We start from the raw sequence: 27958 nt of genomic DNA, 5'->3' as shown, positions 1-27958 counted from the left end.
GGGAAAACTAAAATTACAAGACTAGTGTGCTTTTTTTCAATTTTGGGATACTGGGTTTAATGGATTGCAAAATAATTAAAGTTCTGACTGTCATAAGAACATATCTTTAATTTTAACAAATCATTTTAAATTCGCATTCAAAATTGATTTATATTTCATTGATACTAATTCCCATGCATAAACATGCTTTATAAAACAAACAGACATTAAATTAAACATTTGATATAGAGACATTTGAAATAAAAATTAAAGTGGCCTTATTAGGTTGGAGATAAAAAAAAATATTTTTAATTTGAAGTGACTTGGCTATACAGTAAGTATACCCAAATTAGATTGTATTCAATATTTAAGACAAATCTGCCAAGTTTAACATTCAATATACCAGTTGTAAATGGTTTTAGTCTTTAAATCTTCACACTGTATACTATAATAATTCTACATGTGACAATAATATAGATAAGTATATAGATATTAACTGTTGCTTGAAATAACATGACTCTACAAAATAAGTGATAACATGAATCATGTTTTCATAATACAAAGACAGCTCACATCTGTTTGTCTTTGTTATGTTTAAATACATAAATACAGCAAAAATCATTAGCTATTGTGACAAAGTACTCCATAACTTTCATCAAATTGAACGATCATTTAGGTGCATAGAACTTATTGACCTCCAGCTGGGTTTTGATAATATATATGATATTGAGTTTTTCAACTCTGTATATACTTCTGTTAGTCACATTCTAATTAAACATGTAATTAATCCCATATTTACAAGCTACATGTACATATGACCTGTGTACAAGCTCCGCATGACTTCAAAGGAAATACGCATCTGGTCAGTTAATCATACCATGACCTGATAAATAGACAATTCCATATATGATCATGCATGACTCTTATCCACTTGCCCTATTGTCGGAGGCTATACAACCAGGAGTTTGCTGACAGACAGATGAGCGGGGAGGAGAAGAGAAGAGTAGAGACGGAGAAGAGAGGCTTGGACAAGTGCATTGACTCACCCAAGTTCAGCCGCTGTCTTGGCAGAGGGGCAGAATGGTGGATTTACTATAGTTAATGTACCATCCTGATGTGTTCCTGTATAGTTTAAGTTCCTATATTGTTGATGTTCTGGTTGTATTTATGTATCTGTTTCATATTCTGTTCCCATTGTAAATAAATGCTATATTTACTAAACTGATCTATTGTTAGCACTAAGATTGTGCTACACTATGACAGTAATGTGAAATGCTCAAATAAATATAATGAAGAGTAAAGTAAGCAATTATTCTGCAGTGTTTTGAATGAGGTGGATGACAGCTTACATTGCCACTCATAATCATGAAAAATTACTGGACTCCCTGGATATGCTTTTGAGTACATGGTACACACTGCATCAAGTTACTATGTCCTTTTATACAAGCCATAAACTAAGTCAGAAAATTTGGCACATTTTGATCTACAGGGGTTAAAGGTCGTATCTTATAAGCAGCTGATTGCTGTGTGTCTCTTTGTAAAGGATGTGCCAATAACTGAGCCATATAAACATATAATTTTGTTGGGTTTTTAGAAACTTCAAATATGTAGGAGAATCCTCGATGGTCCAGCTTACATAATCTGTTGAATATTTCCTGAAATATAGTGATACAAAAAAAAAACCCTTGTGAAGAATTGATATTGGGGAAAAGTTTTATGGACATTTTAGTCATAAGTCTAATATCTGCACGCTTAAAATCAATGAACGTGTGTCACAGGAACAAACTTGTATATGATCATACAAAAATTTAGGATATGTTTTATAAATTTAAATCAACTTCTCTAAATTCATCATTAGGCTATTTTTTTTAAATAGTCAAGTGAACAGATTACTAAATTTTGTTAAAGTCGCTGATCATCATTGGAATTTAAATCCCTTGCAAACTATAATTATGAATATTAACTATAAGTCCAAAAATATTTAAATTCCATTCAGTATTTCATGGGAATCCTATTAAATGTTGGGTAAAATCTTTTGAAAGGTATCTTTTTAATCTAATTAAAGATACATCATGTAAGATTTTGATAAAGAGCTGTCTGTTCTTGCTATAATATTTCAAAAATAGATAATGCAAAATGAATATATTGAAAATTTCATTCAAATTATTTTATCCTGAGCTATGTTATCACTGTTTATAGTTTTGATAAGATGATGTGTGCATTGATTGTTTATTATCGTAACCACGGTACTGGTACATTTGAGACTTAGGCTCGCGCCTCCATTTTTAAATTAAATCATTAAATGGACAAAACTGTTCTAATATAGTTAAAATCTCGAGCATCTGATGGCATCAAGAGTTGATTATGGAGGGAGGGAAATTAGGTTTAACATCCACTCAACATTAATTAGGTCATTTCGGGACTTACATAGGGTTCAATTTTATTTCAATAATTCGCTTGCGCGTAGGGGTCTTTAACAGTGGGAGGAAACTGGAAGTTGATAATGGTCTTGTCATTTTAATAAATGTCTAATTGATAATTTATATAACATGTAGGGCCTAAAGAAAGACCTGCAATAGGCAAATTTAGCTCTTGAATAATGCACCTTTAAATACCGTTGATTGATATTTTGGTTTGTTTTCTCAAAGTGACCATTCGTAATTTACATTTTTTAGGAAACTATCAAATTTCTTGCGGTTTAATCCACCCCATCACTTAGATTGATTATTTAACGTTTAATTAAAAAAACAAAATCAAAAGTAGAATATCACCCCGCTTGGATTCAATCAGATTTAAAACAGGTCCATCAATTTGGTTCATGGCAAATAAAGATGGCAGCTGTCACGTTACATGGGGAGCAGCATAGATGAATGGAATTTTCAATTTGACATATCTTTGTAAATACTGAATGTAAGGCTACACAAAATAAATGTCTTGTTTTTCGGGCAACTGACAGCTGAAACTATAAGGGGGAGGGCGGGTTATTTTTTTTTTTACCTCATTTCTGGCTAGAGGATGGTGCAAAATAAAATTTGGCTATTGTTGAAAATTGTTGGGGCGGGAGGGCGGCCTTGTATTTTTATTTTTTTTTAATGAGAAAGTCATTACTCGTCTACGGTTTTGCTTTCAGTTATATATTATACATACTTAGAACATAAACCCAAAAATCAAGTCTACTCAAACACTGAACACTGACTGAAGGGAAAGTAATTTTCCATATTTAATTCACGTAATGTAGCTTACTAATGGTAATGGTGACAACCATAATTAAAATTGGTTTAAAATAAAATTCCGTACGACTATTAATAGACGTCCATAATAACGACAATATTTTAAAGAGTAAGCCTCTGTCAGCATGTGTATCAAAAATAATCATCACGGTAAACGACACTTAGATCTAAATCTAGTATCGCTGGTTTATAATGATTGACCTAATTCCAACCAATGCATGTCACGTGTCATCGGGATTCGGGAAATGACTGTTTCTCGGGATATTCGGTGTGTTTCTCAGGATATTCAGTGTTCTATCTGGGGTTTATATCGAATGACTATTTAAATTCAACTAACAACTGGTCAGTAAAACCATCAAATGTGTAATCCAATTATTATTTTCCGGATTATCAAAACTACTGTTAAATGTGCTAATGACCCAGATTCTGACTAAGGTATGGTGACTATCATCGTATCGTATTCGTAGCCACAAGTTATAATAATTAACCTGTTCTACGATTCATTGTTTTATAAGTAGGATTTTTTCAAACATGGACCGACTGAAGCCGGCAATAATGAGCCGATTAAGATCGAATGATTGAAATACATTGCATTGTTGTCAATCACTTTCGGTGTTTAACACGAATCAAATTCTAGTTCACAAGGGGAGGTAATTAAAATCACGTGATACAAAAATGGAGGTTCTTTCGATATCAATGAAAAAGACCCGTAAATGAGCGTTTGCATCTAAATCAGTTTAATACGTTTGAATGGATATTCACGTATGGGGCATGTAGATACATGCGGCATATTCTTTTTATGACTTGCTTATCGATGTTCGGGCGGGCGTTACATATTTTTTATTTTTCATCAAGACTAATAAATAGGCCGCACGCGCAACCAATTTTGCGTGCGGGCGGTGCCCGAGAAACAACTTATTTTATTTGTGTTGCCTAATTGAACCATTTTTAAAAGGAATTCTATAGCGTTAAAATCATGCCTGTAGAGTCTTTAATTAAATGCTAAATAAACAATCTGAGTACATTTTAGTCTAGATTAAGCTGGGCAATTGAAATATTGTCCAAAAATGCAACTGATGATCAACAGTTTAAGTTTATATACTAAATAGACAAAAGCTTACTTCACATTTATTTTCTTCTGATAATGGTTCATGTATGTACAGGGAATCAAAAAAAACATATGGTGATGATTCTAATGTTTTCTGTGACTGAAAATAAAATAAATTGGCATGTGAATTACAATTCTAAAATATATAACAGTAAAATCAGATATTTTCAATTCGCTTTTTGTTTAATATTCCATATTTTATATTTTACCTGGCCCCAAGTCAGAACCAAATTAATTGTCGCTTTGATGCATATACTGACCAAAAATCTCGAATCCAGGTTCCATATAATAGACAGGGGAGTTGGATGGATGAATGATTAACGTGTGCGGCTGTACCATAAGGTCTGTCATTGAGTCAACTGGCGTGGTTTTGATTCCCCGATTGTACGTGACAAGGAGTAGGGTAGGGCCACCTGTCCAATAAAATTGAACCATATGTTAGTCCCAAAATGACCTAGTTTGTGTCTAGTGGACGTTAAACCCCATTTCTCTCTCTCGATCGATATAAAAGACCGACCCTTTGAACCATCTAAGCTGTAAAGGCTTGTAAAGATATATTGCTGAAATAAATTTTAAAAAAACAGCCGGCAAAAATGTACTCAAGTGTCATTTAGCTGTCAGGGGACCAAAGATACTGCATAAAGTAGTAAACATCCCTGGATCACCCTATCTTCGGTTAGGATTTAGATATTGACCAAGTAGATACCTGACAAATTTCAAAGTAGAAATGTTTCTGTAAGGAAGATATTACCTCATAGTTTGTTGATTCTATAAGACAATTAGATCTACCATAAAGAAAGAGTATTCTAACTATATAAGGTGGAGGTAATATGGGATCTTCTACTGTTGGTATAGTTACCTTCTCATCACTATATAACAAAAAAATATAGTACATAATGAAGAAGGAAGAAAGAATGGAGAAAAGCTTAGTACATAATGAAGAAGGAAGAAAGAATGGAGAAAAGCTTAACATCCACTCAGAACTAACATAATAATTTTTTATTTCAATAATATGCTTGTAATATGTGGAACTTTTGCAAAGAAGCAAATCCGGTTTCACCTCCATTCAAAAACATGTTGTTTGTTCTTCTAAATCTTCAAAAGTGATTGTCTAATTAAAGAAGTAACTACTAAATATAACATTGCTATCATCTGAAAATTCTTATTATGTTGTCAATGGTTTTATGACTGATTCATTTATCAGTCAAGACCAGTTGCAGTGGTTGAAGAGGTGTGATTTTCTGGTCTTACAACTATGATATCCATATGTAAAGAGATGAAGTGATATGGGGTTTAACGTCATACCAGGCTTATTAAGATGTGCACATGCCATGCAGTGTACTATAGGATATGAGGGACATTTTTTCCCTGGCAGTGGAGTTCCTGCCTACTCTTCATTGAATTTCAACTGTCCAGGGTTCTTTGAAGTACAAACTGTTGTGTACTTGGGACCGCAAGTTTGTGTCTATGCCTGGGTATGACAATGGTCCTGATACAAGAGTGAGTACTTACATGGCATCAAATAACAAAGACATATCAAATGTTTCTGTTTCTCTAGTAGCAGAACATCTCAAATCCTCTAATAAAGCTATTATCTCCCTTGGATTGTTTGTGAAATCACTCACCTATCATGAAAAAGAAAGAAGTTCTAATACATAATTTATTGGGTCAGTTGTTCTTAGTTACAGTAATAAAGTTTATTAAAAAAAAATATGAATACAAGCCAACGATGATGCTGTTGTCCTCTGCCAAATTGAAAAAGTAATTAGATGACACACATTTTTTTCATTGCATATTTATATTTTTAGAAAGCATCAATCATTTTGCTTATCAGTGCGTAATGTGAGCAGAAAATGCTCATTATTGACTCAATTAGAATCAAAGTTATCGACCTCCAAAGTCTCAACCAATCAAATTGCTTATCACTCTGTTTAACCGGAGCCGAAAATGCTCATTATCAAACTTAGTCAAGGTACTGATATTATGAAACTACATCACTTAACTAGAAGAAAAGTTATCGTTTCCCAAAGCATCGACTAATCAAATTGCGTATCTCTGCTTAGCTTAAGCAGAAAATGCTGATCACCGACCTCCGTCAAGGCATTCTCCTAATGAACACCTACACCAAGTTTGAAAATTCTAGCTCAATTAGAAGCAGAGTTAATGTGTCCCAAAAAGTGTGACAGGCAGACAGACGGATGGAAACCATTTTAATAGTCCCTTGCTTTCTTCAAAAGGTGGGGAAAAATATTATTAGTTATTTAAAATTCCTACATAAAATGAGAAATGGTATTAGGTAAGCATACTTTGCCTTAAAAAATTGTGTTGGACCCATTATCTATACATTGTACTTCAAATAGAATATTTAAGATATATTAAGGTCGGGAAACGGTATATAATAAAATTGGTTATCTTTAATGGGTAATCTAAGACTCCAGACATAAATTGGTTTTTGGATGCATAATTTTATTCAAATACGATCAAACAACAGCTTCATGTAAAGACTGGATAATAGTCAATCAGAGTAAAAAAAATATTTGGGGTATCAACAGTGACGATATGAATTATAAGGTATTTTTGAAACCATACAAATCTACAAATAACTTAATTGTCATTTCCATGTAGAATCTCCTTTTGATGCGGTTGGTAGAGTACCTGGATTTGCTTTCAGATCTAGATTACAGAATGACCAACACAATATCATCAATAAGAAAGATTCCAAATACAAAGCAAGCACAGATTACACACTTGTAACCAGCAAAATGTTTACAGGATAATGTAATACTCGTAATTTCTTATCAAATGATGAATTTTGCCACCGCTTCACTTCCGTTCTATTTGCAGCATTATACTCGACATTTAGTACATGTAGATGACAATGTATAAAATTCTCGCTAGACAATTATGAACCAGTTCCTCACAAACGTTAAGGATATTGTCTTGGGGTCTGGAAATACCCCTTGTAGATGAAAACTTACCCATTCAGCTGTACTATCCAATACTACTAAGGCAAACTCATGTTCACAATTGATCTTTGATTTACTATTAATATATAGTCTCAAGGCTTTCTGAACAACTTGAAGCTGTGTAAATTTATCACTGAAAAAACAAGTAAATTAACTTTCAGAATTAGAAATCAACAAAAAAACGTGCAATAGATTAAAAAAATAAAATCGGGGGAAAAAGTCTTACCCAGCTCTACTTCTAAAAGTATCTTTTTCCATTTCAAAATTCAAGTCTAAACAAATAATCTGAAATGGACAACCAAAAACATGCCTTAAAAATATGAAAGTACAAAATCAATAATATAGTTTAGCCTGCATCCTTGCTTTAAAAAGTTTTCCATGTGTCTCACAGTCTTGGATTTGGTACATATAATATACCTGTGTAAACCAATGGCATTCATAGATACATCACGTATGTCAAGCAGTGATGGGATTTCAAAATTTTTCTTGTCGGACATTTTTACCAAAAATAAAGGGGCATAACTCTTATCGTTAATTAAGCAGGCGGATTCAGACCACAATTAAAAATCATGTATCAACAAAATATTCGAATTCATATGTAATAAAAAAAAATAGGTGAGCCTCACTGTCAAGGCTGTTTAAATCAATATTAAATTGTAGGCTACTTCAGGCCTGCTTTATAGGTCCATGAATAGGTCAATTTCTTTTATCAAACTCCTAAATCAAATTATCAAATTAGTACTTATTCTGGGAGTTCAATTAGAAAATAAAGCAAACCTAATTATTTTTGTCAGGAAATAAAATCATTGGTTTTAATATGCATTCTTATCATTGATTGTTGTCATTTTCCTTTAAAACTGATACTAGTAACAAACTTCTAACTACATGTATTCACCATGGTGATGTTTTACTGGGATTTTAATTATGTCACATGTCAACACACTAGCTGTTTTTGCTGCATTTTCTAGAATGCAGAAAACAGTTATTAAAGCAAGATATTTTATCTGATGGTTAAAAACATGCTAGTAAAACATTCAGAAACACATCAATTTTGACCAACAAACTTCTGCCCCCAAAAATCTAAGGTATGCTAGTCTGAGTCAGAATGGGGAAAGTATGTTGAAAATTGCATTACTCATTGATTGATCTCAAGTTCAGGTCCATATAGCAACGATATAATTTAATTGCAAGCCATCTTGATGGTAATGAAAATGTCAGTGATACACATGTATGTGACGTCACTTTTTTGTGAATTCAATTAGCGTAATTACTTGAGTAATTACAACAAAAGAAGAGGTAGAATATAGCAGTGCACCAATCTTTATCATTGGCCAATTTTAATGCATATTATTCATACCATTTTACTGAAGGCCATAACAGTGAAAGCAGGCAAAGTGCATCAAATTTTTTTATGTTGTCTATTAATTAAGATGCCAAGAGCTGATCTATTGTTTCCTTTTGTTATAACACTACATGTTTGTCTAGAAAACTTACTATCTTTTCAACACAATTAACTTTAGGTAAACCTAAACCAACTTGTTTTTCATCTTCTTCATTCAATTCAGCAGGCATATAAGAAGAATCTGTAGATATTTTAACTGATTCCACATCATTGATTGTATTAACACTTGAGACTCTTTCATCTTCAATCGATTGAGGAATTACATCTACTGTGTCATCACTGCCATCCTCAGTTTGTTGACAATCATCAGGTTCAGGAGTTTGTTCAATATGATCTGAAGATTGTTCTAATTCCTCCATTATTTCGATGCTCAGTTAGAAAATAAATGGAATGGGGTTCACATCCTACTTTTCTTCACCAACTGAATTAAACAGAAAATAGTATAAAACAATTTTCTTTTAAGAGGTAATTCCCCCAAAAAACTCAATCTATCTTTGCTATTTGTAACTAATTATGTAACCTAATAATACTAAAGAGATAAAACCTATATTCATTTTGGGGATTTACTTTAGAAGTCAAGCGGTCGGTCAAACAAAATCAGCCAACAGAATAACTATGCTTCAATCTTCACCATATTATCCACCTCTGCAGAATACTACCTGATGTTAGTGTGGTTGGAGTGAAATATCTAACTGAAACAAAGTTTAATGCAGACAGTGTACAGTCTATCATCTTTTTGCTTTTATGTTATGACACTCATACTCTAAAAATTATTGATTTAAATGTGTGGTCAGTGACTCTGAGCATAGTCAATTGAATATGTGGTAGTGTGTATTATTGTATGAATATCATTTGAAATAAATGTATTTATTTAGTGTATATTTGGTATTCGGTGAATTGAATTCTCTCAATCACAAAAATAGTGACAATCAATGGCTGCAGGCGGTTTAATACCTAGTTCATTCATACCACAAATTATCGTCAATAATCCCAACTCACTCATCAATTATCGTCAATAATCCAAAACTCACACATTAGAATGGGTTCAATAATCAACATCAGATTAAATATGAGCAAAAGGCAAGTAGCAGTATTTGGTTTTTTTCAAAGATCAAATATCATCAATAATCCCAACTTACTCATCAGTTGCAATAGTAGCCGCGTCATGTCTTATCAATATCACTCAGTTGCAAAAGTAATCTAGGTGACGTGAAATCCTGTGCATGTTCTAATTCTAATTTAAATCAATCAATTATTTCAAAAACATATATTTCTAGGAAGAGTATGAATCAGTTTGAGGTACGAATGAACTAGGTATGAAACAGCCAGGTTACGAAACAGCTCGCATTCAAATTTCAACTGACTGAATATGAAATTATCTCTACCAAAATTATCACAATTCTACTAGTTTACTACCCCAGTCACTGGGAATGACAGAATTCTGTGTCACTTGAATGCAATAAGTACAGAATCTAGGCTGACAATCGATCACCCCTTCTAGCACATACAATGAGTATGAGTTACGAGTACAGGTGCTTACTAGAGAAGGCCTCCTGCTAACTCAGCTGAGTCAGTCAGTCTCACAGTGACAAAAAAGAGTATTTATTATAATTTTATTAGAGTGAAATGGATATTGCCATTGGATATTATTTTTATCTTATATTTATTATATTAGTACTGTAATTATCCTATGTTTTAGAAATTAATCAGCTCCATGAACTGCAGATTATCGACATATCATTTAAATACAAAGATTAAATTAATAAATGATTCAACAAATATAATTTTAAAAAAGAGAAGTTTAGTTTGTGTTACCTTAATTTTTGTTTACAAATTCCCCCTTCCTTTCAGAGTTATCTGCCCTTATCCGGAATAAAATATCTAGTAAACCAAAATGTTTCGTTGTTTGTCTCTATTTTATTGACTACTGAAATTATAATGTATAATATTTTATCCTCACAGTTATTAGTAATATAATATAGATATTCCTTACATACATACGCTTATATTCTAATGCAGATTTATGATTTGCGACGAATTTCAATTTGGAGTCGAGATATTGCTGTAATGGCGAAGTAGAAGGAGGTCGATGAAAAAAACAGATTTATGATGTATTCTATCTTATTTCATGTGAACTAAGCTTCTAAATGTACATTGTTTTGTTTAGTTGATAAGCATATTATAATTATTTTCATTTAACCAAATAGGGAACTTACAGTTTAGATAGTCTGGACTCTTTTGGTGGCTCAACAAGATTGTCAGAAGATAAAATAAATAAAATGTCAATGATTAGCCAGATTGATGCTCGAAACTAGGGCCTAAATTAAGACAGTGACTTTGTGATGACATTCATTTATTTACAATCAGATAATATACATCATATCGAACGCATTTTTGTGTGACACTCAATATTCATTATTATGCATTATATACTATAGTCCTCATCTTGTTCTTGATGATGTATTATTTCTCAGTGTGCAACTACATGTAGGCTACATGTTAGGTGAGCAGTCAGACCCGGAGTCAGCTACAAGCATACATGTAGATCTGCGGATTATAGTATAGATCAGTCAAAAATGAATTTAGCAAATAGATCTATTGATGTATTCTATTTATCGTAATACAAGGCAAACAACATTTCTGTTACACACCAGTTCACCCTTGGTTGTTTATCCTGCTTTTATTTAACAATACCGGTACATGTACTACCACCATCGAATACTTAACACTTATTAAGTTATTAAAATATTATTTATCGTAATACAAGGCAAACTATTCCTTTTACAAACCAGTTCATCCTTGGTTGTTTAACCGGCAATTATTTAACAATACATGTACCATCGGAATCAAAATGTCATAAGGATATAGGAATCATAACTGGCTTGTTATCTTTGAACATTTTCTAACACTGCCAGAGAAATTTGCCATTAAATTTTATCATTAATAATACTATAGTATAGACAAATTTGTCTAAATATGAGTCATGATTTTTAGAGTTACATTCAGAGCAGGAAGAAAATTGTGATTTGTAATCCATGGTGTGCAGACTACATGTACAGTAGGCCTAATCCTAAAGTAGAAATGTTCAAGAAAATTAGAAGGCAAGAGATTGATAAATTTCACCTACGAACGAATCTACACCATCTTAACATAGATGTAACTTACATGTATACGCACCAGTATTTGTATTGGCTCGATTTTAATCCCTACTCTAAAACTCGTAAGCTATGTCATCAAGAAGATATGGGTCTTACATACATGTTGGTCGTTGAATGGAAATGAGTTGTAGATGTGATTGTTTATGTCTTGTACCTGTATTGAAGTACGCTTGCTGATTTCGTGGTTGAGCTTTTTGATAAGCATTATTCTTTAATATATTTTCAGATTTCCTTGTAACTAGAGTGGACACAGTACAAATAAAACATATTTCTACATAGTTTCGCTATGAACAACATCAATGATAGTGATCTTGAAAATAACAATACCTCTACCATAAATAACAATGAAAATAATAACAATAATCCTGCTAGTGTGAATAACAATGTTGTCGGAGCTGGAGCTGGAGCTGTTCCTGTTGACCCGAACACTGGTGGGTCACCAGTAGATCAACCCCAAAATGGAGCTACTAGTCAAGCGAGTGGAGGAGCTGGCAATGTCAGTAATCCTTCAGAAGAAGTTGAGGATGCCAACATCTCTCTCAGAACTGCAAATAATACTGTGCTTTCAAATGATTCTCCAAGCTCCTCTGGCATTGATGCCAGTAATAATTCAGAAAGTACTAACCCAGGAACAAGTGTTGATTCAGTAAATTCTGGTACAGGTAATGGGAGTCAGACAACTTCTAGTAGTACTCATGCTGCCACCAATCAAACTACAACTAGTGGTGATAATACAAGTACCAGTGCCGCTGGCAGTACTGGAGACAGTATTTCTAGTGGTGTAAGTAATACAGGGAATAATTCTTCAAGGAGTGGAAATGACACTGGAAATAATGACAACGAAGCAAGAAATGGTAGTTCATCTGAGAATAATGCTAGTAATGATACCAGTACACCTGGTGGTACTAATCCTGGGAATGATACTTCTACTGGTGGTAATAATAATAATACTGGAAATAACACTACTACTGGTGGTACTAATACTAGAAATAATAATACAGGTGGTCCTAATACTGGAAATAATGCCACCGGTGGTAATACTAATACTGCTGGAAATAATGGACCTGCAGGTGGGACTAACAGAACCAGGAACCGTAACCAAAATAATCCCATATTACATGTTAGAGACAGACTGTTTCATGCATTATTCTACAGAATTGCTATTACTTATGCACGAGCATTCCCTAAACCTTTAAGAAGATTTTTAGAATTTGCAATACTTGTCAAGGTAAGTTTTGTTTCTGGTACCGTAACACTATTTTGTTTATGTCTACATTTTGAAAAAAGTTTTCGGGGCAACCCTATCCATTAATTTAGAATAGACTTTGTAATTTTCTTCCCAATTGTCCAAACTACACCTCAAGATATAGGAAAATACTCTGATGCAACAGTTAGTTGAATTATCAGTTTGTAAAAAAGGAATCACTTTATCAAGTCTGCAGTCTTAAGACAACAGAAGTAAAATTTAATTTCTCTGTGAAAACATCTTGGAAAAAAAGTACTATTAATCCTTACTGAATGAGTACTCCAAAGTGTGAACAAAACCTCTAGATGCTTCAAGCCCACTTTACTTGAAGCAGGTTCCATTTGAATTGTTGGCGCATCAAATACTCACAAGCTGAAAGGCATCAGTCGGCAAATTCCAAATGCATGTCCTACCTTATTGTGTGAGCCATCATTGAACAACAATAACACTGACAAGCAATGACTGTCCAGTAAAACATGTATATCCAATGTTACATTCACCGAGACATAATAGATGATAATTCTACAACCATGTTAGCAGTAACTACATTTGTAGTTATCAACTTTTGCGTCAAGCTTTTGAGTGTTAGGATGTTAGATGTTGCGTCGCCAGAATACACGTATCAAAGAGTAACATCAAACTTGTTGGATTACTGAATGAGTAGCTGAGCTTTAGGTTATAGAAATTCCTATGCATCTTGAAATTTCGGTTTCTTTGTGATCCAGTTCCTAAGACACAACATATGTATTTTGCATACATATGATTTGTTTTGGAGAAAATAGTCAATACAATTGCAAGCCTTTTTAATAAGGCACCAGTGAAAGACAATGTTAGGTACAAATTCAGGCTTTGTAAGACACAACTATCCCTGGTGTCTATTATTATGTTTGGAACAATTGTGACTTTCTTCAACTTTTTATAGGTATTTTTAAAACCTATGTGGCACATAGTTCAAAATGCTGGATACTTGTTAAATAATGCCTGTCCTTCTGAGAAGTCCAGACATGCAATTGTCAGTTTGACCAAGGGTGTGACACTTGTGACAGCCAAGAATTCCATAATTTTGTGTACCGGTAGCTATTGTTACATGTATCTATTACTTTTTGTTTTTCAGGCTTTAGTTGTACTTGGTATACTAGTCTATATTCACATTGTTTTTGCAAGAACACCAATAAACTGTTTACAGCATGTTCAGAAGAGTTGGCCTCGACATGGAATTTTACGGGTGGAGATTGTGAAGAATGCATCTGATAATTATAGTATTATTAACTCGTATGAAAAAGAATACTCTGATTATCAGTTGTTTATTGATGGAGACCTAGCTCATGATTTGGTTGGTGAACACGATGAACCGTGGAATGATACAGAGCTTTTAAATAGTGATAATAGTACTAATAGAACTATTATTAAAGTTGAAGATATTATAGGGGTAGAGGTGGCAGGAGAACAAAGTCCAGAAAAAGAGGATGCTGATTATGGTAATATGACGACAGAAGATCTTATAGAAGAAAAAACAATCTATGAAGAAGTACCTGAAACTCTCAAAGACACGATTACAGAGTTAGAGATGTTAGCTAAAGCAGGTAGAAGTACATTCCACTAACAATTAAACATGTTTACACTGGCGTGATGAATTGATTTCAGTGTGTGCTAATACATGAAAAATATACTGAGACATTACTTATGTAGGGGGGTTGGGTGGTCCAATGGTAGAACTGTGCACTTGGAAGGGGCATTATGGGAGATTAGATAAAGAGCCTATGGTTCTCGCTATAATAGTTAAAAAACAGATAATGAAAAGACAAAATTCAAATGCAATAAATATCGCAGACTAGCGATGGCATTGAGAGTTGATTATGCTCTGGATAATTTAATTAATGTCTAATTAATAATATAGATATTATTTCAGGCCTAAAGAAACACCTGCAATAGACAGATTTAGCTCTTGCATAATGTATGTTTAGTTTAAATCATGATATGTGTCATTGAATCAAATGGCACTGTTTGGATCCCAAGCTAGTACTTTTGACTTCTTTTGGTTCACCAAGCAAAGTTATTGTCTCAGAAAAATACATGTACACCAAATGACATTTAAAAAATAGTGTTGATAGCATGATCAATTGATTTCATTTATTTCAGTATGGCCAGAAGAAAAATATATTGTAGAATATGCCTTAGAATATGGTTTTCTTCGCCTGTCTCCGAAGACCAGACAGCGTTTAAATATAACTGTAATGTTAGTAACACTAGGTATGTTCTACTTTTATGAAGATGACGTATGTGTAATACAGGCCTGGTGATTTTCCTAGAAAATACTTGAAAATTCTGGAATTGGCCTCTAGAAGCTGAAAATTTACATTTTGAAACAGAATTTCACAGAAAAATATTATATTTTGCTCATTTTTTCTCCAAAGATTATAGAATTTGTTATGGACTGGTCTAAAATTACGCTACAGATTATAAATCTGATTGGTCCAACAATTGTACTAAGTTAAACGTTCCAGAATTGAATTCTCTCATCATTAGTCTTAATTCCTCAGAAGATGTCAGTTGAGTAAAATGAGAATTTTGGGCCACAAGACATGTGCTGACTGGATATATTATCTCAAACTCATCACGATAGCTGAAACGTTTGATTACGTCATGATTGTGCTCACATCACATCTGTTTTCTGGCTTGCCAGAACTGTGTCATTGGATTGCAAAGCAATATATTGAAACAAAGATTTACCAATAGTTAGTCCAGATATAACTTCGTTAGATGTACATGTAACAAAACATATCCCATTTAACAGCCATTGTTGAATGATACCATCTTGTTGTACCTCGTAGCACTTCCGGTAATCACATGATTAATAGTTAATTATCTGGGCCTCCACCGATCACGTAAAAGGAACTGTGAAAATAACAATAAACCTGGGTTTATCTGTTAATTAATCTTTTGTTTTATTAAATGACAAACCCTGATCATTTTTTTCACACGTAACGAGAAACATTATTTGATACTGATTGAATAAACTATAAGTACTGACAAAGCTGAGTTTTGTCATGATCATCTAGTATCTATTGTCCATGTCACTTTGTTGCTAAACAGAAGTTTTAGCGCCTCCTATATTACATACAGAGTTACACCCCCTGAAAATCGGTGACAAATTTAGCAATGTTTTTTGCAAAAATAGATAAATATTATCGAATACATCACGATGGTAGACAGTAGTATCAATGTCTACTATAGGTACAAAATGATATGTTTACATCAGAGATTTGAGTCAAAGGATTTTCGTTCAAAGCAAGTTTCAGCGACGGCCAAATTTACCGATGCAAGTATTGATGTTTGCTCAAAATGCATCCAAGCGTAAAATTTACTTGACTCAGCACTAATAAACACTGAGATTTTATTAAGAGGTCACTCCCATTAAGCGGTCAGTCATGAGTGGCTGCTTGATACAGTTTCTACTGTATTTACACAATTAAAATATGTTTCAGACCCTTCAAAAGATGAGTGTTTTGGTGATGGGTTTAGTAGGTTTCTGTTAGAAGAGTTTCTAGGTTATGATGATATACTCATGTCAAGTATAAAGCAACTAGCTGAACAAGAAGAAAATAAAGGTAAAATCGTTTTCTGTTGGTTGTGTTTGGGAATGTGAATAGAATGTCCCAGGTTAAACTCCCAGTGTTGGTTGGTTAGGAAATGGTGGCAAGTTGTTAGATGTAAAGTCTGTGTACTGAAAAGATAATATTTCCTAGTGTTTTAGATGGGGTGGAAAACTATGGTCGACATAGGCTGCAACTTCAATTAATCCCTTACAGTTTGAACTAGAAGGCTATACGTGGAAAACACTGCTGACCAGGCTAGATTCTCCTTATCTCACATTTTACCATAGTAAAAAAAACATAAAAATAAGTTAAGTCACAACATAATTAGGTAAACAGTATTTTAATCTGTTTTTATTGCTTACTCAATAACAGGGAGATTTGATTTGGGTTCTTCACTTAATTTAGGAATAATGTTTAATATTTTTTATTCATTTTAGGTTTTTTGAGGAATGTAGTTACAGGGGAACATTATAGATTTGTTAGTATGTGGATGGCAAGAAGTTCTTACGTTGCTGCAGCTTTCATTATGTTAGTCTTTGTAAGTATATGTCATATTTTGGACTTTTTATTTTATACTGGGGAGCAAATCCCTAGCCATTGCAATGAAAAGTAGAAAAGTAGTTTTGGCTAAAATAAAAAAGAGGTAATGGACCTCACTTTGAGACAATTCAAAATGGAGGAAACGGGAAAAAACAGATCTAACACAGTAAGAAAGTTCTTGCAAATTATGCAATAGTTCAAACTCCTACATTCGCAGTGGGAGGGGGGGGGGCATCACATGGGCACAAAACCAGGCCCAACTTTTCTACATCATTTTTTTGCTTAGCAAGTTAAAATTTTTATTGAAAGAGTGATTAGTTTTGATCATTTTCAGCATGTTTTCATGATACAAGAATGGCTGCATATTCACTTTCAGTGTATATTACCTCATTTGACCTTTTACCCTGAATATCTCGAAAAGGCCCCAACGGCAGACTGATTACCACTCGGCAAAATTTTACTATAGAAAAATTGGGTCTGTTTTTGTGCCCATTTGATGGACATCCTCCAGCACTGAGCCTCCGGTCTACATACTGTTGACATTTCATAGTTTCATCACTGTACAGCATGGGTTCCATGTCGGCCATATATATGACCTAGGACTATGGGAAAGTAATTGAAACTAGGTCTGACCCATCATTCATTTTGTACGCCGGAAAAATACCATATTTTTCAAAACACAGTTTTCAAACATGGCTACGATCAACCTCCGCCATGTAACTATAAAAGTAATGTTGGTCATAATTTAACATGGTGTTATAAAACTCCCAATGTGTTAGTATGTAGTCATGGAGACCCCTTTGTCCTTCAAATTTAAATGTATGCAAAGATCTGACAATAAATACTATGTAATTTAAACTGTTTCTGCTACTTTCAGACCATCTCTGTTTCAACTTTACTGAGATATTCACATCATCAAATCTTTTTATTTATAGGTAAGTCATCTGTTTCTTACATTTCACTTACCAGGGTCCCCCCAATAATTTGGCCGCAAGTACTCCTTTCTCCAGGTTATTGAACGCAAGTAATTATGCGGTTAGATATAAACAACGCCTGGTGTTAACATAGAAGTGAGACTTTCAGAAGAAAACCCTATTCTCTAGACTGATCCCTGGGTTGAGAGACTCTCAATTACGAGGTCACGGTTAGTTAACTGAACAATCAATCTTTATTTCAACCCCATCTTACTTGTATTGTATCTGTGACAAATTAGGTAATTAAAAAAACGACAGAATAGAGTTTTTCTCACACACTTTCCGTTTTCCTTATCCATCAAATAATTCACTGCTATGCACCCACATTTTGCAAGAAATGTATGGAGAAGAGGTAAAATCAATAGGGCTCATCCTCTCATTTATGATCTTTTGATCCTTAACATATTTATTAAGTTTCCTCAGAATTTGACAACGATTGTAGCCCCTCTGGAGGGCCCACAAAATTCATACATATTTCACATTTTCTTTCATAAAAAGCAGGGGTTATAGCTCTAGAATGTAAGGTCTGATGCATACCAAAGTCGAACTCATCCAAGAACTTTTGATCCTTAACACATGTTTAAGTTTTATCTCATGAATCGGACAGAAATTGTTGCCTATGGAAAGTCCACAAACTTCATTCATATTTCAAATTTTGTGTAAAAGGCAGGGAGCCAATGCGCACCAAAATTGAACTCAACTAAGAACTAGTCACCTGTTTTAAGTTTCCTCTAAATTGAATAAAACTTTTGACATTTAGATGGCCCACAACCTGGGCAATACATGCTTTTATACTATTTGCGTAAAGGGGAGCGGCCATTTGACTGAAAGCTTCAGTCGGATTTCACAGAATTCGGATTTAACCATGATTATTATATATTTGAACAGTTTTGTAAATAAGATAAAAATGGTGACCTCTAGAGGGTTCACAAGCTAAAAACGTGATATTTCGTACAATCAAGCGTCATAATCCAGAAAGTTACAGTCCAATAGACGCCAATATGGAAAAGAACCCAGACCTTTGGGATATATCACTGATTGGATGAAAATTAGAACCTCAGGGTGGTCCACAACCTGGGTATTTTACATGCTTTTAAGTGTAGCGATCATTTTGTTGGGCAGTTTAGGTTCGATTGTCACGAAATTTGCACTGAACCATAATTATGGTGTAACGGTGATATAGTTGAACGTTTTTTACAATCAAATAAAAACTGTGAGCTCTAGAGGGTTCACAAGCTAAAAATGTATATATATAATATAGCAAGTGACGATCCTATATGCGCCAAAATCGAAAGAAACCCAGATCTTTCGATTATAAACATACATTGTCAGTTTCATTAAAATCGTATAAAAATTGAGACCTCTATAGTGTCCATAACCTGGTATTATTATGTTCAGTATCGCAGGAAACCACCACCAACTGTGTTTGCATGGTGAGGGATTTAAAAAAAGAAATAAAATCTCGCCTAAAGTCCTAGGATGGTAGACCCCCCCCCCCCCCCAATCAAGAATTGCTTCTGTCGGCCCTGCTTACTTGTATTGTAATAAAATGTTTAATAAGTGGACATTATTGTTGGTATATGTGTTATAACACTTCATTAACTAGTGTACATGAATGTTAGTACACCACTCTAGATATTTCTAGTCAATTTATGCACTGTAAAAATGAAATGAAATGGGATTTAACGTCCTGTTGTTCTGCTCCGACTGGGCTAATGGAGACAGGTATATGCCATACAGTGTGCTATGAGGGAAATTTTGCCCAGACAGTGGCACTATGGCCTACTCTTATATCAAATTCCAACTGCCAAGGGATCTTTTACGTTGACGGGACCTCGTTTTTTGGTCCCATCCAAATGACTAGACAGCTGTCCTTCTCAAGCCCTCCGTCCTGCACCACTGACAAGGGGAAAGCATGCCGGAAAATCAAGATGAACTTTCTCAGCCAATGTTTCTGCACTGTAATTAGTCTGCATGAATACACCATTCAAGATATTTCCAGTCAATTTTTCCACTCTGATGAAAATTGGAACTCAATTCGGTTTATATTTAGCTCCATGCTCTCACATCCAAATTTTGTCAGCTGGACAAATGAGAGCTTTAAACTTCAAAGTAGTTCAACAGTCTAGCAAGTCATAGTTGGCTTTTGAAACTATTACTTTACTATATTTAGATTAATGATTAAAATAGAAGTTTTTTATTTTTTTTCTAGTTGATTTACTACAGATGTTAGAAATGAATGCTAGTGTTGCTTTTCCAGCAGCACCCCTTCTGACTGTCATTCTAGCTCTTGTTGGTAAGTCTTGTAAAGTGTTATTAAGAAGAATTATATATTTACAAAAACACATAACATAACTCTGTTTTATGGAAAAAGAAAGTATGCTATGAAATAAGTGGCTTCATTTGTAAGCATTATTAAATAACATGATTCCGTGACAACTACTGTCCTGTTAGATGTCATCACATTATACAATTCTCATGATATATTTAGACCAGACCTAAAAACGTGTGGGCATTTAAAGCAACCTTAGAGCTCCATTTTTCATTTGGTAATCCAACTAGAATTGGTTTACACTAAAACTCGAGTTTACCTTTATTGATGGCTTTCAAATTTTAATATATTATGCTGTGGAGTGATAACTTTTGGCAGTGAAATTCTGAAATGGAGCAATCTTAAATAATTAAATTTTGTCATTGTTATTTTTTTTTTGTTATCTGACTAGGTATGGAAGCAATTATGTCTGAATTCTTTAATGATACAACTACAGCATTTTATATAATATTAATAGTATGGATAGCAGATCAGTATGATGCTATATGTTGTCATACTTACATCAGTAAACGCCATTGGTTAAGGTAAGAATAATAACTTCTTTATATACATATACTGTAAAGTCAGGCATATGTTATGCAGTGTCCGAATAGCGACGCTACTGCCTACTCTTACGTGCACACCACAATGTCCGATCCGAATGATTATACATGTCCCTTGCCAGGCCCTCCATCCTACACCATTAACAAGAGGGAACCACTCCGGAAAATCAAGATGAACTTCTTAGCTAATGTAGGGATATAACACGGTACTTCCAGGTTAGCGAGCCAAAGTCTCACTCCCTGAGCCACTGTGGCTCCTGTCCATAGAAAAGAAAACAATATGTGCTGAAAAATAGAGCAGACCAAAACTTTGTTTTGTGTTTGTGTGTGATTAACAGTTGATAATATAGGAAGGACAATGAAGGTTTTAATTGTTTCTTTATTTACACAACTTATAATGGCATTGGAAGGTGTTACACATGAGACAGAGTATGCATTCTCTTTACGAAGTGGATGATACTACATGTATTTCTTTCTGTTTATGGATTTGCACTTTAGGATCCATGTTACTATAATTTATTCAATGTCAATTTGATTTATTCCTTTCATTATTATCTGATTTGGACATTTGATTAATTTTAATAATGTGAATCGAGAAATATTACAAATGAATCGTTTTGACTTAGTAGTAAAATTTACTCTTTCATTTTTCTTTTTTTCCTTTTAGATTTTTCTATTTATACCATTTTGCTTTCTATGCATATCACTATCGTTTTAATGGTCAATACAGTGGTCTGGCATTATTTACCTCATGGCTCTTTATTCAAGTAAGTATCATTAGTACTATTAGATAACCGAGTCTTACTCCTCACTACAACTGAGCAAACAGGACAGGAATACAGTACACACAATTCAATATGTTGAAGTGAATAGAGCTATGTGAACCTACTATAATGGCACTTTAAAAAGATTCTATACCATGGAAAACCTAGTACAGAATGCGTATGTTCATTCTCAGAAGGTTGAAATAGGATTTGAAAAAATACTCACCTGGTCTTCTTTGTTTTGAATATTGCGATGAATAACAATTACAGTTATTATTGCACTTGATTATGTCATTGAATCATGTCAACGCAGCAATGGTACCATATGGTATAAAGATTTTGCTTTGTATACTATAAAAATTCACCTTTATGGACTGCTGGGACGACTTGGCTGCTGTGAGTATTGTTACATTGCCAGTTGTCGATTTTAACTCAAATGAAGAATACAAAAGATGTATAGGGTGTAACAAAAAGTGTTTTGCTATCAGGCATCTATTGTTGATGTATTGGTGAGAGATTAGGCTGTTTTACTTTAAAATTAAAGGGGCTTTATGGAAGATTAGATAAAGAAATCAAGCACTGACAGTTTCGCTATCATAGTTAAAAAAAAAGATAACTTAAAGAGAATATGCTGAAAATTTCAGCTGAGAAAACCAAATTTGAAAAAACTTGGTAGCCTCGATTGTCATTGTTACGATAATAAACAAAGTCTCGATTATCTATTCTTATGGTTAATCGTGAACAGCCATTGAATTGCAGATCGGATTCAAATTTGTTTAAAATTGTACCCATCGGATGGCATCAAGAGTTGATTATGATCTTATCATGTTAATAAATGCCTAATTAATAGTTTATATACCATTTAAGGCCTAAAGAAAGACCTGCAATAGGCAGGTTTAGCTTTGGCATAATGCATGTTATTGATGTACTTAAATAAACCTAAATCTTTTATGACCAATTTCTGTTGTAGCATTCAATGATCTACTTTTTCCACCATTACGAACTGCCAGCAATTCTTCAACAAGCTAGAATACAAGAAATAATTCAACATGGAGGCAACCCTGGTGCACAAAATCAACGTAATCAGAATAACGGAAGACCAAGAGAGGATGGAAATGATAATCCCGAAACTCAACTTCCTAACCAAAATGGTACAACAGGAAATGAAAATAATGGAAATAATGCGCCCGATCAAAACCATCAAGTGCGTGTTGCTAATCAAGGTTTGCGATTTAATGCCAGGATGTTGGAGAGAAGTGTTAATGATTTGTTAGCGTCATTAAATGCTCGCGTTAACCCAAATAATCCCAACAGACAAAATAATCCTGTGGCATTAAACATGGTTCGAGTTGTCACCCCTGGTAATTTTATGAGAACTTGTTTTCGATTGGTGCGGAATCAGACTAATACTGTGACGAATGACGCACAGACTGAAACTCAAGTAAATGTAGAAGAGGCTTCTACTAGTGCATCAGATAACGTTGAAAATTCTAGTACAAGAAATAGTGATAATTTTCAACCAGCGACAGTAGCTGACGTAAGCAGTGATGTTGTAACTAATGTGCCAGAAACTCTAAACATTAATAGTGCAAGTACTGACAATTCTACTTCAGATATTACTTCTGAACATGTTTCAATTGGTGCGGTAGGAAATACTGCACACAGCACTGATACAGAAAAAAATACTAGTTTACATAATTTAAAAATAATGCCAGAAAACCATTCACAGCCAAGCAGTGATAAATTAGTTTTCACTTCAAAAGATATTAATAGTTCTGAGCCTATTTTAAATAGTGTTTGTCCGTCCGATGGGGCTACTGCACAAAATACAAAACCTATAACGGTAGAAAATTTACAAAATGCACTTGATATGTGTTCAAATATCTCTCCAGCTGTTCAGTCTGGAACTTCTTCAAAAATTTCTTTAAATTCTTCGAATTCAAATTCATAACAAAATATTATGAAATCTTTATTTCAGTTGTGTAAATATCAAATTTGTCTGTTATACTTATGTAAATAGATGCATTTTATTTTTCAAATTTTCTATTGATTATAAATATATAAATGGAGAGCATCTTTGTCTACACACAAGCTTGCTTATACCCAAGTTTACACATTCTTATTCTGGCAAAATAAGACATTGAAAAAACTTTTCCTCTTTGATTTTGGTAAAAAAGAAGTTTCATTTTAATCATTAATAAAGTTTGATAAGTTGATTTGCCGTGTTACATCAGTCAAATTTTATCTCCATGGGTATAGCCAATATTGTTCCACTCTTGATAGTTTATGCCTAAAACTATATTCTATTACTAATGGAAATAACTAATCGTATCAACCAGTTCAACACTAACACTTTATTACAACCTTAATCAAAAGGCTTAGCTTTGTTGGGGGGGTTGGATGGCCGAATGGTCTGTCATTGAGTCAACTGGTGTGGTTTCGATTCCCCGGTTGTACATGACACAAAGTAGGGTCGCCTGTCCAACCTCATGGGTTTTCTCTGGGTCCTCCATTTTCCTCCCACTGCTAAAATTGAACCATGTGTTAGTCCCGAAGTGACCTAATTTGTGTCAAGTGGACGTTAAACCCCATTTCTCTCTCTCTCTTAGCTTTGTTAAAAATAAAATATGTTAGTCTCACAACTTTGTTGAGTTGATGGACCCCATTTCTGTTTTAGAGGATGTGTGTGTGTGTGTGTCCTCTCATTGCAAGTAACTACTGAAATAGAATACATATGTAAATGAAATGAAATGAAATGGGGTTTAACGTCCTACTGTTCTGCTCCTATACTGGGCTAATGAAGACGGGGACACGCCATACAGTGTGCTATGAGGGAAATTTTGCCCGGGCAGCGGCACTATCGCCTACTCATATATCTAATTCCAACTGCCAAGGGATCTTTTACGTGCAAATACATATGTATATGGTAATCCCAAAATAAGCTAGATGGATGATAAAATCCCAGTTCTCCCTTGGTTATGATAAAAGCTAATGTAATATTTTATCAGTATGAACAAATCAAAATATGTACTCCAGTAAACACCCTTTTAATGTTTAGTGGGTTGAGTGTTGCTAATATACTCTCCGTAGAATATAATACCTTTTTTATCCCCCATCTTTATCCAAGCCTTGTGGGATTTCTCAATTACAAAATAAAGCAAATTATGTGTGGACGGATTTGTCTTAACCATTTTCTATGTAGTATAATTAAATGTTCTATGAACTAATTAATTCTAAATATTTGTGTGATACTTTTTCCCTCTTTGTACTTAGACTGAATAGAGAGTTCATATTATACATGTACCAAATGGAATGCCTTTAATGTTCATGTACATATAAAACTCATGCTCAATAAACTCTAATTATATTTTCCGTATCTGGTGAAGTTTTGTTCACTTCTGTTTCAAGTTTTCTGTTCTTAAAGTAAAGCTTATTCAATATACTGGTTTGTTTACATACAGTGTGGAAATTACCAATTTATGATGTAGGATAAAAGTTGATGTAAGTATCCCGGAGGAAGTGTCCGATAGGAAAATTTGTATTTCAATAGATATATGTATGAGATGTATGATACAGAGATTTTCATAACAAATAATTATGTTGAAGTCGCTCAATCTCTCTTGACAAATCTTTACTGGACATGTTAATTTGAAGAGTTGAACTCTCTTTGATATGGTCATAATTTTGCATAATTCACCTCTTGGAACAAAAGTGATCATACAAGGTATTTTGATCTTAGATGCATGCACACATTTATAAAATGTGTCTTTAAGTTGCTAGTTTTTAGTTTAGATTAATATTTATATTATTTATAAAATTGCTTTATGATTATGTATTAATCTGTATGAATTATAATGAAGATATTTATTTGTGTGTTCAGTTACATTTTTATAAATGTTTATATCTGTTAAGTAGTAGTGCACCTAATTTTAATTTTTTGATTAGGTATCTTGGACCCTGTTTCACTAAATGGCTTATTTATTATACTTACTGGTAGGTATTTTACTTATATTATTACTATATGACATAATTCCATATGCTATAATTCCACATGTGTAGATCAGAAGGATGCCCATACTCATTCTGTTTATTGAAACAGGCTCTGTTTACAGAAAAATAACAAATTATTTAGTCAAATAGTAAAAGTAGTTACCAGTATTATTTAATAGATAGCCGAATGAATGTAGATCCATCCATATCCTAATACAATTTGAGCTCTGCCATAAAAAGGTGTTTTAATTAGTTCACCATTTATCTTTGCTTGGTATAAATACGTCAATCAGCTTTTAAGACCCTTTTTATTGCATATTTTCCAAATTATTTTGAACAATCATGTATATATTTAAAATGTTGATTTCATTGATTTTAGAATATAAACAGTTAAATTTAGAAATTACTGACTCACATCTCAAAATTACTGTAAAATTTGCTGGTAAATATGTTATTAATATACATGTACTTGCTTTTTTTTCCTATGAAATTTTTGAAAGTTTGAAGAAATATTAAGCATAATCATAATTTTAAAAAGACTGAATGCAGGGTGATGGTAGTGATTGTGTTTTTGCATGAATACAATATGGTCAAAATTGCAGAAACGATGCATTTATATAAAAACAACCTGATTTGAACTTTTAATATTGAGTTATGCGTAGATCAGTACATAGGCCTACACAGTGTATTAATATTATTTTGGTATGTATTTGATGATTGTGTATATATTAGCTATATGGAATGAATATATTATATTATAGTGACTTTATATGTGGATGTAAAGATATTGTTGATTTATTATTGAAGATGGTTTATTTCTTGGAACCAGCACTGATATATTTTGATGTTTATATTATTATTTCAATTACACTACATCAAATATCTCTGCTGTTGTAGCCTTCCAAAAATTATAAAAAAAACCTTTAACAATCAAAGAAATCTTGTGGTTTTGTTTAAATGATACATATTTGAGATACCAATATGTATCTTGAGTATGCATAAACACACCAATGAATGTTTGAGCCTAGAGTATAATGATGATTATAGATTTGGCCCATAAACAGCAAAAGTATGTCAAATACAAAATTATTTAGTGTCTGGTTAATGAATCTTTAAGCAAATCAAGAAATTTGCAAAAGCTTTAGATAAATAACAAAACTCCTTTACATTTCTTATACTAGACGAGAGTACATTTTACATGTTAATTTTATCAATACATACATGGTTTCAGAATAAGTTAGTGTGTGATTGTTATTAAAGGACAATATTGGCGCCAGTCATTATCACATATGTGATAGAGCTGGTTAAACACATTCCAAATATAATTTTAACACGGAGATCATTGCTACGATAGCTGAGTAATACAGGTTTCCTGAATCAGAAGTAAAAAACGCCAAAGGAAAACATGAGTCATCTCTCTATATAACTTCCTTCGAAGACCAAAAGTTGTTATATGGGACTGTAAGAGGATACCCGACAAGTCAATAAAGTAATTGAATGTCATTAGATAAGAGAACACGAGAAAAATAGAAATAGTCTGTACATTCCCTTGTTTATATTCATTCTATACCTTATAAAAACATGGTAATGCACAGACTTTTTCTGTTTTTCTTTCGTGTTCACTTATCTAGTGGCAGTCAATTCTTTTTATGAATTGTCAGGTATCCTCTCACAATCTCACACAACAACTTTTGGTCTTCGAAGGAATTATTAGTGAGCAGAAATTCGCCCGTATATCCGTTATCACTCGTCACATCAGTCAGTTATATAGAGAGATGACTCGTGTTTTCCTTTGGCGTTCGTCACTTCCGATTCAGGAAACCTGTATTACTCAGCTATGGTAGCAATGATTTCTGTGTTAAAATTATATTTGGAATGTGTTTAACCAGCTCTATCACATATGTGATAATGACTGGCACTACAGGTCACAATTCTTATCCGATTTTGACAAAACTTGAAATATAGGTTTATCTCCAAAATAATTTTTATCCGATTTAAAAAAATGTATTATTATATCACCGTTACACCCTAAGGGTGAATGAGTTTAAATTTCATGAAAATCGGCCCAAAATTGACAGACAAAATGGCTGCCGTTCGTTCTCAAATAGCGTAAAAATATGGTATATCAAGG

The 27958-nt window shown here is 33.4% G+C and overlaps 2 protein-coding genes across 3 annotated transcripts; one reads left to right on the top strand and one right to left on the bottom strand.

The window, feature by feature from the left end:
* Window positions 1-88: 88 nt before the first annotated feature.
* On the bottom strand, window positions 89-10614 carry LOC126818982 (BRISC and BRCA1-A complex member 1). The gene is made up of 8 exons (XM_050546721.2): window positions 10501-10614; window positions 8778-9106; window positions 7510-7568; window positions 7296-7416; window positions 5830-5942; window positions 5069-5186; window positions 4331-4417; window positions 89-1634 (listed from the first exon to the last, which is right to left on the bottom strand). The coding sequence occupies exons 2-8, from the start codon at window positions 9042-9044 to the stop codon at window positions 1434-1436; spliced, it is 966 nt and encodes a 321-aa protein (XP_050402678.1). The 5' UTR covers window positions 9045-9106; window positions 10501-10614; the 3' UTR covers window positions 89-1433.
* A 125-nt stretch (window positions 10615-10739) lies between these two features.
* Window positions 10740-26633, top strand: LOC126818980 (membralin). 2 transcript variants are annotated; one of them, XM_050546718.2, is made up of 11 exons: window positions 10740-10796; window positions 12070-13071; window positions 14204-14672; window positions 15229-15339; window positions 16575-16697; window positions 17123-17223; window positions 18103-18160; window positions 20412-20495; window positions 20923-21055; window positions 21741-21840; window positions 22808-26633. In XM_050546718.2, the coding sequence occupies exons 2-11, from the start codon at window positions 12130-12132 to the stop codon at window positions 23786-23788; spliced, it is 3102 nt and encodes a 1033-aa protein (XP_050402675.2). In that variant the 5' UTR covers window positions 10740-10796; window positions 12070-12129; the 3' UTR covers window positions 23789-26633. The 2 variants fall into 2 exon arrangements, with proteins under 2 accessions (XP_050402675.2, XP_050402677.2); XM_050546720.2 differs by lacking the exons at window positions 21741-21840; window positions 22808-26633 and having other exon boundaries at window positions 20923-21059.
* Window positions 26634-27958: the final 1325 nt, after the last annotated feature.

This window comes from Patella vulgata, chromosome 4, assembly GCF_932274485.2.
Source record: "Patella vulgata chromosome 4, xgPatVulg1.2, whole genome shotgun sequence".
Lineage (NCBI taxonomy): Eukaryota > Metazoa > Mollusca > Gastropoda > Patellidae > Patella > Patella vulgata.
This window is presented reverse-complemented; position numbering and strand designations above follow the sequence as displayed.